The sequence below is a fragment of the Salvelinus sp. IW2-2015 genome, linkage group LG27 (assembly GCF_002910315.2).
Source record: "Salvelinus sp. IW2-2015 linkage group LG27, ASM291031v2, whole genome shotgun sequence".
NCBI lineage: Eukaryota > Metazoa > Chordata > Actinopteri > Salmoniformes > Salmonidae > Salvelinus > Salvelinus sp. IW2-2015.
In genome coordinates, this window is record NC_036867.1 from 37,393,965 (window position 1) to 37,412,807 (window position 18,843).

The 18,843-nt window shown below is 45.4% G+C and overlaps 1 protein-coding gene across 1 annotated transcript in view; it reads right to left on the bottom strand.

Moving 5' to 3' along the window:
* LOC111953170 (mitogen-activated protein kinase kinase kinase kinase 4) overlaps positions 1-18,843 on the bottom strand; it is a 45,156-nt gene that overhangs the window by 22,252 nt on the left and 4,061 nt on the right. Inside the window, exons 3-6 of the mRNA XM_070435560.1 lie at positions 5,357-5,413; positions 572-697; positions 297-407; positions 35-125 (exon numbers count right to left, since the gene is read on the bottom strand). Coding sequence (XP_070291661.1) covers positions 35-125; positions 297-407; positions 572-697; positions 5,357-5,413 — 385 coding nt within the window. The remainder of the gene's footprint in view (positions 1-34; positions 126-296; positions 408-571; positions 698-5,356; positions 5,414-18,843) is intronic.

Sequence of the window (18,843 nt, forward strand, 5' to 3'; positions counted from 1 at the left end):
TTGTCCGTAACGTACAAAACATAATGTCACTCACCAAGCTTGACCTCGGCGTTCTCTGTGAGCAGGACGTTCTGTCCCTTGATGTCACGGTGGATGACGTGGTGGGCGTGCAGGTGGGCCAGTCCCTGAAGAAGAGGAGGAGAGGGAGGTGTGTAGACGTGAGACCACATGTCTAAGACCAGAGCATTGATAGAGTTCTATTTACATGTGTATTACGCAATGAACAAGGAGACTGAAGACAGGAAAAGTAAGGTAAAAGGAAAGAGGGGATGGAGGGGGCCGGAGGAGAGGCTCACCCGGAGGATTTCTCTGGAGATGTAGGCGATCCAGTCCTCCTTGAGCTGGTTGCCTTTAGTGTTCTTCACCAGGTCTGTGATGGAGCCCGCCCCACAGAACTCCATCACCAGCTACAGGAAACACACACACACTCAGATGAATAGATAAGCACTTCTAAGGCTAAATGAGTGTCAAAACAGTAAAAGACTTAGGGATATTGCTCTGACTTATGCTGCTGTAGATTTACCAGTTATGATTATTCAGCCATTGGGAAACACTCCTGCTAGATACTCACCCACAGTTGGTCATCATGCCCCGGGGGACTCTTCTTGATAAAAGCACCGTAGTACGTGGCAATGTTTCTGTGATGGGAGTACTTCTTGAGCATATTGATCTCCAGTTTGATTTCCTCCTCCTCATCCTACAGGCACACAGACACCATTAGTCATTAGATAAAGAGAGAAGGCCGCAGGAGGAAGACGTCTTAGGAAAACAACTATCGTGTGTGTGGACGGTTACAGATGGATAACAGTCAATCATTTCCCACATTCCACAAAGGCCAAGTCTCGTGAGGGTTGGTAAGTGCCTTTGTAGAGGGGAATTAAACCGTCATTCATCCACGGCCCCTAAACAATGTGACATCTCGGCTACGCAGTACACACACTGCCCTAACGACTTCTTTGTTTGGGAATTAATGATGTATGTATCTCATTGTGTGTGTGTGTGTGGTCCATGGCAGACAGAATCCATTATACTATCTGTGACCCATCTCTCTATACGACTTAGGGGTGTGAACATTTAAACTAAATTGAGATCCTTAACATTAAGAAAAATCCCAAACAGAAACGTTTTCTTTCCACAAAATTAAAAATCACAGTGCAGTTACATATTATTTTCCGTGTTAGAGTAAATAGGCTGTGAAAGGCCTGGGGAAAGTTGTGTAATTTAAATAAAACCAGAGATGACGAGAYGAACTTTAGGCTACTTTGGTGAATTTGCGAATCAAGGAAGACAAGACATTGCGAGAGACAGATTMCCAAGACATAGGAGCACGGTTCTGCCGGCCCCCTCCACCCWCTCCCTGGCTCGCCTGCTCTTTCTCTTCTCTAATGATGCGAGTGTGTACCGCATTCCATTGTGAGACACAGCTTTTGATTGCCGATAGATAGTCAGAACCSTGCACTAGGCCTGTCTGCCTGGTGGCCAACCTGCCTATACTGTGCACCGCTCCTCTCTCGCCATCCAAGATGCGAGTGTTTGTCTTCACTGAATTACGGCAACAAATCAGTCTCCTCCGTTCTAAAAATACTTAATCTTAGGAGTCACATGGKAGTCGACGTATCAATTATTTTTGAGTCGACTCTCAAACGTTATGCCATCGTAGTTAACRGATGGAAAAAGACAGAAAGGCAAGCGACAGCAGCTAAGCCCTGTATGGCAATACTTTGAGAAGTTAAATGAGAAGGAAATGCAAACTTTGTGAGGTGGAATTGAGGTACAGGTGCAATGCTTAACCATCTGGAAAGGGAYTAACCGTGAGACCCAAACCGTTGCTGGCAATAGCGCAGCAGCATTGGGAATTGACGTGGAATTTTATGAATTTTTCTTATTGTTTTTACAGAAAATAKATTTTTTTATTATTATTTAAAAGACTTCTTTCATTTGTCACATCCCTAATACAACTGTACAYGTATACATCAAATCCCCTCAGCTAAACTGGAATTCCATTAGAGCCCATGCCTACACATTTATTTCCAATTACAGGACAGATAATCTTTTTYYTTTTCTTTTTTTATCAGGCTTTTCAGCAGTAGAATATGATTTCAATGTGCTATGCCCATTCCCCACATTCATAACCTACACACACAACCCCTCACAAATCAATGGGGTTTTACACATCCAAGACCTAAACACCCACATAAAAACAGCCTCCCTCCCCSACCTCACATGAAAACCGAGGAAGACAGCAAAAGGTCACCCCGCCAGTAGCTAAATCTCTTGTGTTGCAACAACTTAAAGAATGATTAACAGTGACAGTAACTGACACACCGCGAGTGTTAAACCCCTTGCCTTACAGAAAGCCCTGGTGGGAAGGAGGAGTCTGGACGATGGGGACATTAGTGAAGAGCGATGCCCAGTTACTGTGACGGCGGTGGTGCGTTTAAAGATGCACGTAGGTACAAGCACACAGTTCTCTTCCACCAGACCCTTCCAGTACCAGCAGGTAGGGGCTGTCTGTCGGCTGTGCAGGCAGCCGTATTGCTGCGCTCCCTCCCTCCCCCTTTCCCATGTTTCCCGCAGGGACAGGCGGCTGGCTGCCTGGCTGCCTGTGAACAGGGACAGGCGGCTGGCTGCCCGAGCATTCCTGACAATCACTAGGACAAAAACGACGACTCACTTTTGGGCATGTCATTGTCCATTTAGACAGAAATGTACATTTCATTGCCATTATCWTTCAAGCGGTTAACTCAGCACCATGTAGGTCAAAGGGTAAAACAATACACAGCATAGCCAGGCATTTAAACTGGGAGAGCAGAGCATGGAGCTGGCTAACAGTGCTGCCCAGGACTGCCATGCCCACCTCTCCCTCTCTCAGCAACAGTAACACTTTGCCAGGACAACAGAGAGCTGCTGTTGAGATAACAAGTGCTCTTCTACCTGGCAGGGTGAAGCTACAGAGTCATTCATACTCATATGACTGTACTTGTGTGTGTGTGTKTACGTAACCTGCCTATAGAGGTGAAATCTCACTACATCTATCCATCATATCTTAGACTAGAGGCTATATYAGGGCAGGTGTATGACCACGTAACAGCGGGGTGGAGTGGGTCGTCACTAGTTACCGCAGACAAAGTAATAAACCCAACCTATTTCTACAATCTCTCTTCTTAATTTKTATTTTGTATTAAGCCTAACCTTATCCACAATGCTAACTTTATGCCTAACCTAAAATGAAGACAAAAAAAAAACTCATTTTTGTTTTCATGAATTTTAGCGATAAACCTTTTTGGCTTTGTGGCTGGGGTAACTAGTGGAAACCAGGTGAGACATGCCCTATGACACCCATGGCAGGAAACGGTTAGGCAACACATCAGAGCCTTACTCATGACAGGCAGCAGGGAGTGGCAGGCAGGGGGCAAGTCAGGGCATAAGGACAGAGAAACTGGTCTAGTACCAGAATGACCACATTGGCATGCAACGGAATTGAGAATTTTACTTAGGCAATGTTTAAGAGTAAACATTATGTTAAATGACATGGGCCACATGGTAGGCCTATACTGCAAAGGCTATATCATAAAACTAGCCACAAGTCCCTTGGGATGGGGGGGGGGGTTCTCATTAGTGTGTGTGTGTGTCCCAGCTAGTTCCATATTCACTGGGAGGTCCTATTTCAGTAGATAAAAGCAGAATGCCACAGAGAGCAAAGGGCTGCCCTCCTGCCTGCCTGCCTGCCTCAAAATGACGTAATTTAGCCATAAAACATCCCGCTGGCTTTAGCTGTAATGAGCTCTGCTTATTATACTGAGATTTACAAGCGGCTGATTACGGAGAAGTCAAAGTTCTTCCTGAAATGTAGACGGGACCTCAAAGAATTTCCATGTAGACTTGCACATTCTAACTGAGGAGTTGGCTAACTACACTACATGCACGTCAAACACCTCATTCCAAAATCATGGGCATTAATATGGAGTTGGTCCCCCCTTTGCAGCTATAACAGCCTCCACTCTTCTGGGAAGGCTTTCTACTAGATGTTGGAACATTGCTGCAGGGACTTGGCTTCCATTCAGCCACACGCGCATTAATGAGGTCGTGCACAGATGTTGGGCGATTAGGCCCGACTCAGTGGCCGTTCCAATTCATCCCAAAGGGGTTTGATGGGGTTGAGGTCAGGACTCTGTGCAGGCCAGTCAAGTTCTTCCACACCAATCTCATCAAACCATTTCTGTATGGACCTCGCTTTGTGCACGGTGGTGGCATTGTCATGCTGAAACAGGAAAGGGCCTTCTCCAAACTGTTGCCACAAAGTGAGAAACACAGAATCGTCAAGAAAGTTATTGTATGCTGTAGCGTTAAGATTTCCCTTCACTGGAACTAAAAGGGCATAGTTCAAACCATGAAAACCAGCCCCAGTCCATTATTCCTCCTCCACCAAACTTCACAGTTGGCACTATTCATTGGAGTAGGTAGCAGTCTCCTGGCATCCGCCAAACCCAGATTCGTCCGACGGGATGCAAGATGGTGAAGYGTGATTYATCACTCCAGAGAACGTGTTTTCACTGCTCCAKAGTCCAATGGAGGTAAGCTTTACACCACTCCAGCCAACGCTTGGCATTGTGCATGGTGATCTTAGGCTTGTGTGTGGCTGCTCGGCCATGGAAACCCATTTCATGAAGCTCCCGACGAACAGTTCTTGTGATGACGTTGCTTCCAGAGGCAGTTTGGAACTCAGTAGTGAATGTTGCAACCGAGGACCGGCGATTTTTACATGCTTCAGCTCTCCCGGTCTGTGAGCCCTACTGCTTTGYGGCTGAGCCGTTATTGCTCCTAGACGTTTCCACTTCAAAATAACAGTATATACACACATATTATATATACACCAACATATATATAGAAGGCTAAAATACATCAAGAGCTTGTACTGCCCCCCAATTGAAGGTAGCATTTTCAAAGTATTTACTTCCTCACAGAAATAAACATTTATATTAATTTGATTTTTGAATAGGCTAAGACACTTTCAACAACCCTGGTTWAGGCTCTTTGCGTTAATCTCAAAGTAATAACCCTGCAAAACCACCTGACGTGAGGCCATTTATCCTTTAATCTGAGGCCCAAATAAGACAATGGTCAGCTGATCTGAGAGACCTGGTTGACAAATAAAACAGGCAGAGCGGGCAGTTTGTTTTGAAATGTGAAAGGTCATCTCAGCTCAGCTTCGGACTACATTGTTTCACCAATAGACCCGGCCATGTAACATCCTCCTTGAACAATACACACACACACACACACACACACACACACACACACACACACACACACACACGGTGGGGGGAGGGGTTACAGTTAGTCTGAACTTCTTTACCTCTGTGACGTCCATGACCTTGATGGCGGCCAGCTGTCCAGTTTTGACATGTCTCCCCTGTAGAGACGAAGAGAAAAGGAGAAGATAGCAGGTCAGTCATCACGAGGTCAACCGAGGGTAACAGTAATACACTGATCAGCTGGGTTAGAGGGTTAATAAGTGTGTGTGYGCGCGACTTGAACTTGCAAAACATGCCTTCATACAGTAAATCCCATCTTAGCTGTGTACTTAGTGGCCTACAGGTGACCAACCGTAAGAGTTCTTTCCATAGACAACCATCATCACTTTGATTCAGTCCACTGTGTACCGTCATGTGGCTGGTTAAGCCTAGCATAGACACAGAACAATCACTAGCATCCACACAGACAGACATGGACTGGGGCTACGATGTCTGTGCTGAACAAACATTCCCACAGTCCTCCTCTCTCCCTCTCAGCACCAGTCACTCCTTACATAAACAGAGACAGAAATAGTCTCTTACCCTCCCTCAGTTTCAAACCCCTCAAAACAGATAAAAGCTGCTAATAAYTATCCGGATAGAAACCAAAATGGGGATTTCCACTACTGTGGGGCTGCAGTGTGTATGATAACGACCACAGCAGTGTTGTTTTTGATGATAGAAGCAGCTGTGTATCTGAACAAGAAGCACACGCACACACACACTTGACGACCATCTCTGGACCATCGCCTATTATGAGTGAACAATCCACAGTCAATTGAAAATATGCATGGTTAATTACAAAAGCCGAGCAACTTATTCTCTCCAGCTACGGATGAGACGAAAGCCTCCATGCCTTTACTCTCTGGACTTATAATCCTCTCAACTTTGATCCCGGGGCCACTGTCTATAAAAACATCAGTGACATTACTTATCACTCGAGTCCCCGTCGAGACAGGCAAGCCTTTGGTCAAGGTGAAAGTTCACAGGTGCATTGGAGAGGTTCAGTTTTCACCCCCTGCGGCCCCCCACTCCGTGAGCCCAGAGAACGCAGTCCTTAAGCATGACGTTTGGGTGACAATCTTTGGAAGAAAATGTCGGTTTTATCCAGAAAATGAAGAGGAATCACCGTAACATTGATGGATATTTAGGCCAATTACCTACTCGTGACATGAATGTATTTTTGTGCCCACTGATTTCTCATSTCTCAGATTCAGGTCATGGGGCGGGGTGGACTAGAAAATAAAGCAGGAAGGAATGTAGGCTATAGACAGGAAGTGGATGATCGATCAACCAAATCGGTGTGAGATAAGGCTTCGGGAGGGCCCACATTGTTCCAGCCAGTCCCCTCTCCCATATCAGTCCTAAACTCCCCTCCCCTCCACTATCACACAACACAAACAGTCACCTCACCTCAAGCCCCATCCTCCAATCCCAACCTGCTGGAGCTGAGCTACAGGGGCCCTGTCTGGACACAGCAGCCAGGGAAGGAGCTGACTGACTCAGGGGTCTTTAGTGGGCCCCTGGTCTGATACGGTGGCCCTGGAGAGGTAACCTGAAGCAGGGGGTTATCACCGAGCAGGCAGCTCCAGACACTTCATAAAGCCCCTAACCACGGCCAGATGTGCTGGCCTCTCTCCAACTCTAAAGACTGGAGCTCAGCAGGCATACATACAACCTCCCCGCTCCTTATACTACAACCAGAGGAAGACAGATCACACGGACACACTATTAGCTAGTAGGCCATTCAACACAGTCTCTCTACAGAGCACTGAAACCCTCTCCTCTGTTCTTCTACATTCATCCAGTAAAACCCACGCGGTCCCATTCCTTCCTCGTCATCCTTCTCAAATCAACCATTCTCTGGCAACACATAGGCCATCTCCCACTAGAGGCGGAGCTTCCCAGAGGAATGCCAGAATGCTGAAGTCACTTTACGTCATCCTACACAGTAATAAGTTAGCTCACAACAAACTGGCTTGCTCTAACGGACGGGCATCCATCCATGTTGTTACTGCCATCCATCCATGTTACTATGCCACACACTGCTAAAGCATATAGCCTAGCTGCCATAAAGGTTGGCCTAGCACATCAAAGGCAGTGTAAAGGGAGGTGAGCTGGCTGGTAATGGGGGGCTAATAACACCAGGGGGGAGGGGTCAGATGAAGATGTAAGGTGACATTTGAGCAGGGAGAGAGGGGGTGGGTAGAGGGGGAGAGAGGGGGTGGGTAGAGGGGGGTACAGGCATTGGGTGACGAGCTAATCCACCTTAGGGCAGGCAATGTATAGGCTAGGCTACGCCTCACACACACAGAAAGCATAAACACACAGATCAGGAACGTATATTGTTGCCTCTCAACACAAACCAGATGAGCAGTGGTGAGAGAGAGATGGTCTAGTGAGCAGCAGCACGAGACAGCCCAGACAGTCTGTACTATACTGTATCTACTACACATACCAGCCAACTGACCTGACCTCTTACAACCACCAGAACACATTATGAATGGTGGGGGGGGGGGGGGGAACAGAACAGACAAAGACAGGCGGAAAGAGATGGGGGAAGAGGTCGAGGTTTACTCCATGTAGATGTCTGTGCATTCTCCGATCGGATATAGAGCCACACGTGACAGAGTCAGCGAGAGACTGAAGGAGTTGAGCCAGCCACTTTAGGCCAGTAGAGAAGCCAGCCAAAGCTGAGCGGGCTGTGAGAGGAGAGACCAGTCAATAATGCAGCTGCTATTGATCACAGTGCAGCTGCTACAGCCTCTGAAGAAACACTCCCGACAGAAAACACGTTTTCCTTCAGCACTTGGAGAGAAAGGGCTGTGACCAATGGAAGAGGCGACTCTAAATTCCTAATAGAGTACCAGCCATAAAAACTGAGTTGCGTTCAATAGACTCAAAGCGTGGTCTACTTCACCTGCTTGTTTGCGGATTGAACCGACGAGGTGCTACGTGAGAAACCTGACACCGAAAGGAAAGTCTGTTGAAGCTCAGACTGGCCCCGGATGGGAACACCGTCTCGTTCGCGAGGGGCTTTTGCGTCTCGCCCCTGTATGATAATGAGGTGGCTCAACGGGTCGCTCATCACGCACACTTACACACACACAAAGCAGAGTTGTGTTCAGGCAGTGGTGTGGACGGCCCAGGGGCTGTGTGGGTCTTGTGACAGCCATTAGAGCAAGGGCCAGAGCAGAGGGGAGAAGAGACAAAAGAGCTGCAGCGGACTGTGTGTGTAGGGAAGACACACACACACAAAGTGTGAGCACATGGACAGATCAGGCAAACTGTAGCCAAACAAAAAACAAAAAAGAATCTAAATATTAGCTAGGTGGCTAGCTTTTATGAGGCCAGGAAACATATTCCTCACATGCTAGGAATGTATTTCCTCCACCGTTATAMTGAAAAGGTGCCGCAGTCCCAAAACACAAGATTTTTGGGAGGAGTACAGATGACGTCGCCCACTGTATGCACTTTCGGTAGCCTGAATGCGTCCAGACTGAGGTGGTCGAGACAGATCTGAACACAATCAGACCACAAAGCGACTTTTGTGCGTCTAGACCATCTTTTCAATGCCATCTTTGTATTCTGATAGCAGAAGTCGCATGTAAGTGTAGACATTACCAGTCACCACCAGACAAGGTCTGTCCCTACAGTTACGCTAATCCGTTTGCAATACCTTTAGTTTTGCTTGCTAGCTACAGAGGTTATCTGGCTAGTTAGCTACAGTAGTTAGCTACTGCCATCAGTTGTTGTGTTATTATATTTTGCCTATCCCACCGTTTATAGAAAGCATTCTGACATTTGAATATAGCGCAGGAAAAGGGAATCTGGACACGGTAGACATTTATATGTAGGTGTAGATGCATGACGCGTTCAGAATTCCATGATCAGAACACTATGATCAGAACAYTAAAAGCTGCATGAACTGTCAAGTCTAGATACGGCCACTGTGAAACAGGGTGAGACCGTGTCCCTGTCACAGAGTGGGTGGCACGTTCAACACCAGACCAGCTGATTGATCCCAGAGGGAAAGGCTTCAATGGCTGTGCACTCAAATGGAACTGAAGCAAAGGTTTCCAGCGTAGTACCAAATACCAATACTACCTTGCTAGATCAGAGATTAAAGGGGCGATCTGTGATCATTTTGTACCCGAGAGGGTAATAGGAGCTAGACTACAGTCTGTGCAGACACCATGGAGTTAACCCACTGAGACATGCCTACTGCCTATGGCCCTCCACTCCCAGCATACTAACCTACAATTGTGCCTCCACCAACTGTGGAAGGCTATAAATAGTGATTAACCCACAGCTAGTACCATTTAACTGAGCAGGCCGGTTAGCTTCCTGCTGCATAGCGCACATTAACAGGCCTGTGTACTGGAGCTCAACACTGCTGCTTGGAGCACTTCACAGAGATGTTTCCAAAGCTACCCACACCTACAGGTGTTACCTAAATATACATCTGTTTATAGGAGAATGAATGTTCAAGAGGATCTTTAATTTTTCTTCATACTGGTTCCATGTTGGTCCCTCGTCCATTCCACTTTGGGGTAAAATAGATCTGACCGAAAAACTACTAGCGGACTGGGTGGATCTGGTACACCAAAGGRCCTAGTGGAWGTAAYAAGGAGCCAAAATGGACCCCAGGCCAGCATCATCCCTGCCGCTTCGCTCCGATGCTCCCTCAACTCCTCCTACTGGGTTGGCCAGCCAGCCTTTAATGTGCGGAGTCCTCCCAGAAATACAGTTTGTCCTGGGAGGTAGTGCAGAGCGATTAACCAAAATGACAATAATTTTTCCGCTTTTTAAACAATTAATTGACCGGCGTCAGTTCAATTATTTGGGTTCCATTTATTTATTTATTTGAGCTCAATGCAGTTTCTCTGGAGATAAATCAGATCTAGCCTGAATGTGCAATGTAGTAGGGGGCAAATATTCTACATACAGTACCAGTCAAAAGTTTGGACACACCTACTCATTGAAGGGTTTTTCTTTATTTTGTACTATGTTCTACATTGTAGAAGAGTGAAGACAAAAACTATGAAATAACACATATGTAATCATGTAGTGACCAAAAAAAGTGTTAAAAAAATCAAAATATATTTTACATTCTTCAAAGTAGCCACCCTTTGCCTTAACAGCTTTGCACACTCTTGGCATTCTCTTAACCAGCTTCATGAGGTAGTCACCTGGAATACATTTCAATTAACTGGTGTGCCTTTTTAAAAATTAATTTGTGGAATTTCTTTCCTTCTTAATGCATTTGAGCCAATCAGTTGTGTTGTGACAAGGTAGGGGTGGTATACAGAAGATAGCCCTATTTGGTAAAAGATCAAGTCCATATGTGACTGACCGCCTTGATTCGGTCTTACGTAGCAACATTTGAAATTGTAGAGGCACAAAGCAGAGGCACAGAGATACACAGCGGTATATCATACACTGCATTTGAGGAACAATGGGAAAGTAATTCCGCTTTGAAAGTTGATAAACTTGTAACTTCACTTTTGAGAAAATGGCCTTTGAATTTTTTGGTACCTGCAGGAGAGCTTTGTCTACACCCATTCAGCATCGTTCACACCCTCTTAAGCTTTAGCCCCACCCATCTCTCCAAGGATTGATCTGAGCGTTCTGTCCTAACAACAGTCAAGCACTCAAGCTAACTGGCTAACATGAGAGAACCGTTCACTGACCATTTTACTCACCCTAACAGAGCTAGTTAGGCTGTTTTTATGTCATCCAGAGCGTTGGTGACAAACTGTGCTGCTGGAAACAATTTACGCTTTTTTGCCAACGTTTACTGACACCGGCCAAATTAAAAACGGTGTTAGGCATTCTTAAATTCATMAGTTATTCTGCGCTCTCACACAGATGAAAGTGCTCTGAAATCGGAATAGATAGCCAGAGCGAATTTGATAAAAAAATATAAAACTGTTTATATTCAAATGGAGCTCCTGTGAAATAGTGACGCACGACATAAGCCTAGTTTCCTGAAACAAGTCACATACTATGGCAAGAACAACTCAAATAAGCAAAGAGAAACGACAGCTCATCATTACTTTAAGACATGAAGGTCAGTCAATCTGAAAAATTTGAACTTTTACAATTTCTTCAAGTGCAGTCGCAAAAACCATCAAGCTCTGTGATGAAACTGGCTCTCATGAGGACCGGAACAGGAAAGGAAGACACAGTTTTACCTCTGCTGCAGAGGATAAGTTCATTACAGTTACCAGCCTCAGAAATAAGCAATTATCTGCACCTCAGATTGCAGCCCAAATAAAAGCATCACAGAGTTCAAGTAACAGACAGATCAACCTCAACTGTTCAGAGGAGACTGTGTGAAATCAGGCCTTCATGGTTGAATTGCTGCAAAGAAACCACTACTAAAAGGTCACCAATAAGAAGGAGACTTGCTTGGGGTAAAGAAACATGAGCAGTGGACATTAGACCGGGGGAAATCTGTCCTTCTGAGAGTCCGAATTTGAGATCTTTGGTTCCAACCGCTGTGTCTTTGTGAGACGCAGAGTAGGTGAACGGATGATCTCCGCATGCGTTTCCCACCATGAAGAATGGTGGTGGTGGTATGATCGTGTCACAAGCAAAGCACCGTCAGTGATTTATTTAGAATTCAAGGCACATGTAACCAGCATGGCTACCACAGCATTCTGCAGCGATCTGCCATCCCATCTGGTCTGCGCTTAGTGGGACTCATTTGTTTTTCAATAGCACAATGACCCAACACACACCTCCAAGCTGTGTAAGGGCTATTTGACCAAGAAGCAGTGTGACGGAGTGCTGCATCAGATGACCTGGCCTCCACAATCACYGACCTCAACCAATTGAGATGGTTTGGGATGAGTTGACAGCAGAGTGAAGGAAAAGCAGCCAACAAGTGCTCAGCATGTGGGAACTCCTTCAAGACTGTTGTAAAAGAATTCCAGGTGACTACCTCACTGAAAAGCAGTCATCAAGACAAAGGGTGGCTACTTTGAAGAATCTCAAATMTMAAATATATTTTGATTTGTTTAACACTTTTTTGGTTACTACATGATTCCATGTGTTATTTCATAGTTTTGATGTCTTCACTATTATTCTACAATGTAGAAAATATTAAAAAAGAAAAATCCTTTAATGAGTAGGCCTTCCAAAACTTTTGACTGGTAMTGTAGTTTAGGGGAGAAAACGTGTTAATTAACTACAATGACCATAATCCATTGCGCTCCTACTAGTCCRGTCTTTTTAGACACTGAGATGGAGAAGAATCTCTGAAAATACATGATCTAAGAGATTGATAGTTAATACTAAGCAGWCATAAAGGTATGCCTTCTCAGAGATGAGATGACTTGGAATTAAATAGTCGTCATCAAATAAAACAAATGTCATGAAATTGTATTAATTGTTTTATTCTGTGTTACATCATTCAACCCACATAATGCAAAGCGCATTTGATGTCCACCCCAAAAATATTATACCGAAAACAGTGATTATTTCTAAATAATCGAACCAAAAACTCTCAAAAAGCACTAAATCACTCAGCACTACTTGGAGGATACCCACCTCCATACGGACAGACAGTACCACCACACCCTGCCTGGCCTACACCCTCCACCACCCACACGGCAGCCTGGGTAAAGATGGCCAAGTGGTACAGAGAGGAGAGATGAGGAGGAAGAGACAGGGAGGGGCTGGGGATGTCTAGACGATTAGGAGGCAGACAGGTGTGCTTGCGTCAGTGTTGCATCATCCGTCACCGGCAGTTCTCCTTTGTTTAGCCCATCTACATCCTTTAATGGCAGGGTTTCTAAACTCAGTCCTGCCCCCCCCTAAACTCACAGCTGATTCTAATAACCAACTCATCATCAAGCTTTGATTATTTGAATCAGCTGTGTGGTGCTTGGGCAAAAACCAAAACCTGCACCAAGGGGGGAGGGGGCCTCAGGACCGAGTTTAGAAACCTTGCTCTATGGTGATGTCATGGGTTTAGGTCCTGGGAAGTTTGCCTTTCATGCGCTGAAAAATTAAGCGCCGTTAAATTATCTTCATCCTTAAGTCTTCCTCAGCTTAAAGTGAGGAAATTGAAATCCCAACTACAAGTTTCTGATGGCATTTTAGGACAGATGAAATGTTAAAGCAAAGCCAGTATAAAGGCTATCACCCAAATACAATATGGAAGTTAGCCCAGTATGTGTCCTATACAGTGTTACTGCCACAGAGGGTTCGATGCTGCTCATGACCTATGACCTTTCCTCTGTACCTGCGGGGGGGGGGGGGTTACATGTGGCCTCTGTCACAGAGACATGGCACCGTGTCAAACAGAGTGTTGGAACCAATGACCCTCAGTGTGCACCTTACAATCACAGAACTGGGCCAAGCTATTTAAAGCTGCAGCAGACCTCACCCTGGGTCCACACAAACCTGCCAAGTCCTTTCCCTGGCAAAGCAGACATGGGCGAGGGAGCGAAAGAGTGGGGGAGAGAGACTGGTAGGGGGATGATTTGAGGTTATGAGCAAGCAGGATTAGTAAAATGGTTTTCCCACAGGKAAAATGAGAGAACGGGGAAAGAGGGGAGAGAGAGAAAGAAAGCAATGGAGAGCAAAAGAGTGAGGTCACAGGAGCTGCCAGCACCATGTTACTGTGGGTATATTCTCCCAGCATCCCTGTAGAGTGGCCTGACATGGACTGCAGAGCAGAGGCAGGTGGGTGGGTGGTGAGGGAAGAGAAAGAGGCATGATGTTTAAGAGAGGTTGGCACATCATAGGGATTAGAGCGTCAGGGCACCAACAGCCCTGCAGGCCTGACAGACAGAGTGGCTGGCTAACTAGGTCTATATATGGCCATTCTGTACAGCCCAGCAGAGGGAATCCTCCCCCACATACCACGCACCAAGGGAGAACTTAATGAATTCTTCAGGTTTTGTTTTTATCGCTATCATTTTCTCTTCTCAGACGCACCGGAGGGCTCTCCATCCCATCTCTYAGTGCCAGCTGGTCTGGAGCCAAAGAAGAGATCAGACCGATCTGAGAATCCCATTGTGGAGTCAGTCAGTACAGGAAGAGGCTTTTCAGGGGTATAGAAATAACATACAACTTCATCCTACCACCACAATGGGACTAGGAGGTCATGGTGGTGGTGGTAATGGTATGGTAATATGAAAACACTGCAAATCCAACAACTAACTGTATTGAGACGTAGGACTACTAGATACAGTCTGGATCAACCATACAAAGCTGTGCACATCTGAGACCAGCATGGACACTGATGACTGTCTCCTTAATGAGACAATGGCCAATTGTTCAGTGGCTAGGGGAGCACCATGAAGACACCGGATGCTGAAGATGGGGTTGGCTGGGGAGGAAGAACCACTGCCACTTTGTGGGTATTGAGAAGAGGACTGAGTTCCCACAAACACTACGTCAATGACATTCAAGGAGATTGTAGTGCTGCAGCAAGCCATTACCCCCAAGCATGTATTTCGCCTCCCTCCTATTTCAATGCTTTTAGTGCAATTGAGACTAGTACCAGGGTTTATCATAAGCAATTCATTAAGAAATGTTGAGAGCCAGAAGGAGGGGAGCTGCTGTTGGCAGTAAGACTTGAAATACAACAATGCGATTGGGGGAAATAGCCTAAGCCATTGCATCCACAACTAAAGGATCAGCCATTTTGAAATGTTTAGTGTAACATAGCAGCCAGCAGCACCACCACATTGCCCGTTTTGAGAAGGGTCCTCCTGTAAAAATGTAAGTGAGAACCGGTATCTACTAGCTTTCATTCCAGTGCAAGGTGAGAATTAGGGATGTTAATGGGTAACCTCTGTCGAAACTACATTTGACTGGTCTTGCTTATCGTTCTATTGGTTAATTAGCATAATTTAGTGGAATTAAATTGGCTCGTGTGTATTTTCGTTAGACGTCACGCGTCTTATTTATCACATGCGCACAGCATACAGAGCCTAGTTTGAGGAGCGGAATAGCCCATCACCTGTCAGATGGCGCGAGAGCACCTCGAAAAGCTGGTACTGGACTGTAACGTGTGGTTTTATAATGTTTTTGTGATGGCCACTATTAAAAAGAGCTACTATTTTTATTTCTCTATCTCAACTCGTAATTCAAGCGCGCTTGCCATTCGAGTGTATAGGCTATAGTCAATGGTAGGCAGGCTATAAATGCGCCACCAATCACCTTGCAACGTGAGCGTCAGGMRGTATAATTGTTTGAAACCTAAACGTTTTACTTTACTTCAAATAATGTGGCATATCTTACCTTACTTCAAAGTAATCCAACAAAATTTGGAGGATTTTTTTTTTAATAGAAAGACTTCCTCATGCCATTAACCATAATTTCTCTACTGTTCTATTGGTTTTTATATAAACTTTTTTGTCCACAAGCCTAAGGCACAATTGCAGTCATATTACCAACAAATCCTAGTAGTTGCTAGTAGATTACCAAAAATTTCTAAGGGAGTTTCACAGTTTGAGTCAGTATTTGTTACATTGTATTTTTTCCCATTTGGTCTGGTTGGTTTCACATTGCACAACAAAACCACTTCTCCATGCAAGTCATACGTTTATTGGACAAATATGCTCACGTTAAATCCATTTATGAGTATCCTGAAGCATCACTTGTGTGTCCAAATCTTCATATTATTTTTGCTTTGGTATTCCAACAACATGCGGGAGAATAGCCACTAACTGCAACCTGAATAGTCTATATTCAGTAGCCTCGATCCCCGGTTTGGCCCTCGTCTCCCCTAACCTGCATCAGATGTGTTCATAAATGCACTGCTACTCACATAAATGTTTCAGAGCTGTCAAGTTACGATGTCAAACAACCAATAATGCGTGACTCTGGTTCTTTTTCTGCGTTTGGTCCGGACTGCACTCTCACCTGCAGCGAACCGCACCAACGTACAAATTGAATCAGACCGAAATCACCCTTTTAGAGAGAACCATGGTGCATTGTTTAGTACGGATAAAGTTCACACCAGTCCAAACGAACCGACCTAAGTAAGTAAACGAACTAAGGGGGTAAACGCACCAGCTTGGGAAAAAACGCACCAAACCAATTTGGTGTGAAAGTCCCCTTAGTTTCTAACTGAGATTTTCATCTCTGTCACATATGGAAGTGCTCACAATAGGCGAGCTGTTTACAACCGTTTTCCCGCAAATTGCATTTTGGCAAAAGTTTGAAAATTACGTTGTATTTAATAGCTGCTTCATTACAAGAGCTGCATGTTCAATAACAGGCTATAGCCTTTTGACTAAGACGATAGACTTGCTATTGTTGCATGTTTCCATTAGGCTCTTAATGAAAAATGTCCTTCCTTGTATGCATACATAGTAGGCTAGTTTCTGTTGAAAAAATGTAACATTTGTTGACCGGTTAATGAGGGTGGGTTAGTCGGCAGCAATATTTGCCGAAATGTGCATCCCTAGTGAGCATATAAAATTATGTCACCCTTCCCTGTCACACCCACATATTGACAGTTAGATAAGACTTCAAAAAGGTMATTCAGCTGGTTGGCCAAGTCAATCTAAACCCCCGAGCTACCACTGAGCTTAACAGTAAGATCTAAACCTGGCACTAGCCCCAGACAACAATCACTGCCACCTTGCCTCTGCTGCTGTGATTGGCTGCAGGCATTTGAATCCATTAGAGCCACATCGTACTGCACGGGGCTGTGATATGGCATTTCAGTTCTTAGAGCGCCTGCAACCCGCTTCTGTCAAAAGCTCCAAATGAAAAGGTCACCCATTCAGTGAGGTACTGTATGTCATCTGGGCTAGCTGCATCAAACAGGCTGTGGCGACTGGTTCGGAGACAAACAGTGTCACAAAAACATACCTACAAGGCAAACAGTTTGWAAACCATGAAAACCAAGATAACAARCAGAAGGGGACAGAGATGAGGTAGGCCCAAAAAAAAGTCAGCGTTTCAAAACTGTATTTCAATGCAAGAAATTGGCTTGAGCCTTCAGAACACTAAATAGACTGTGCTTGATTGTCTTATTGTGAGAGGTTTGAATGGGTGAAAAACTACTTTGCAAAGAAGAAGAAGAAAAGGGCTCACAGAAAGAGATAGAAAGTTGTATTTCCGGAACAGGGCTAGTTGATTATTCAGCATTTGAGACCCGGCTGATGAACACATCCTTTCTGTGGGTCTGGTGGTGGTTCACAAACAGAGCCAGAGACAAAACCAGCTTTGTAATGAAGCTGCCTGGCCATGCAGGCTCTGTCTGGGGCCTAGGACAGCTGCTCTTCCTCCACCAGTTCCAGCTAGCGCCCCTCATTCACACCACACGCTCACTCGTCTGTCTGATAGGTTAACTAACAGTGTTACTGACCTAGCATTGGTGTCAGGCAGCTGATGGAGGTAGGAGAAAAAAACACTATATACACACACAAAAGTATGTGGACAACCTTTCAAATTAGTGGATTTGTCTATTTCAGCCACACCAGTTGCTGACAGGTGTATATAATCAAGCACACGTCCATGCAATCTCCATAGWTAAAAATTGTCATTCTACTGCCCTTGCTGAAGAGCTCAGGTGACTTTCAACGTGGCATCATCATAGGATGCCACCTTTCCAACAAGTTAGTTTGTCAAATKTCTGCCCTGCTAAAGCTRCCCCGGTCAACTGTAAGTGCTGTTATTGTGAAGTGAAAATGTCAAGGCGAAACAAGAGCTCAAGCCACAAAGTGGTAGGCCACACAATCTCACAGAACTTGACCGCCGAGTGYGGAAGTGCGTAAAAATTGTCGGCCCTCAGTTGCAACACTCCCTATCGTGTTCCAAACTGCCTCTGGGARCAACGTCACCACAAKAAATGTTCGTCGGGAGAATCAAGACAAGAAATGGGTTTCCATGGCCGAGCAGCCGACCATGCGCAWTGCCAAGCGTTGGCTGGAGTGGTGTAAAGCKYGCCTCCATTGGACTCAGGAGCAGTAGAAACACGTTCTCTGGAGTGATGAATCACGCTTCACCATCTGGCAGTCTGACGGACAAATCTGGGTTTGGCGGATGCCAGGAGAACGCTACCTACACCAATGCAGTGCCAACTGTAAWGTTTGGTGGAAGAGGAAAAACTGTCTGGGGGTGTTTTTCATGGTTTGGGCTAGGCCCCTTAGTTCCAGTGAAGGGAAATCTTAACACTATAGCATACAATGACATTCTAGACAATTATGTGCTTCCAACTTTGTGGCAACAGTTTGGGGGAGGCTCTTTCCTGTTTCAGCATGACAATGTCTCCGTGCACAAAGCGAGGTCCATACAGAAATGGTTGGTCAAGACCGGTGGGATCAATTGGAACGCCGACTGCGAGCCAAACTTAAATCGCCCATCATCAGTGCCCGACATCAMTAATGCTCTTGTTGGTGAATGATAGCAAGTCCCCGCAGCAATGTTCCGACATCTAGTGGAAAGCCTTCCCAGAAGAGTGGAGGCTTACAGCAGCAAACGGGGGACCAACTCCATATTAATGCCCATGATTTTGCAACGAGATATTCAACAAGCAGGTGTCCATAYACTTTTGGTCATGTAGTGTACATAA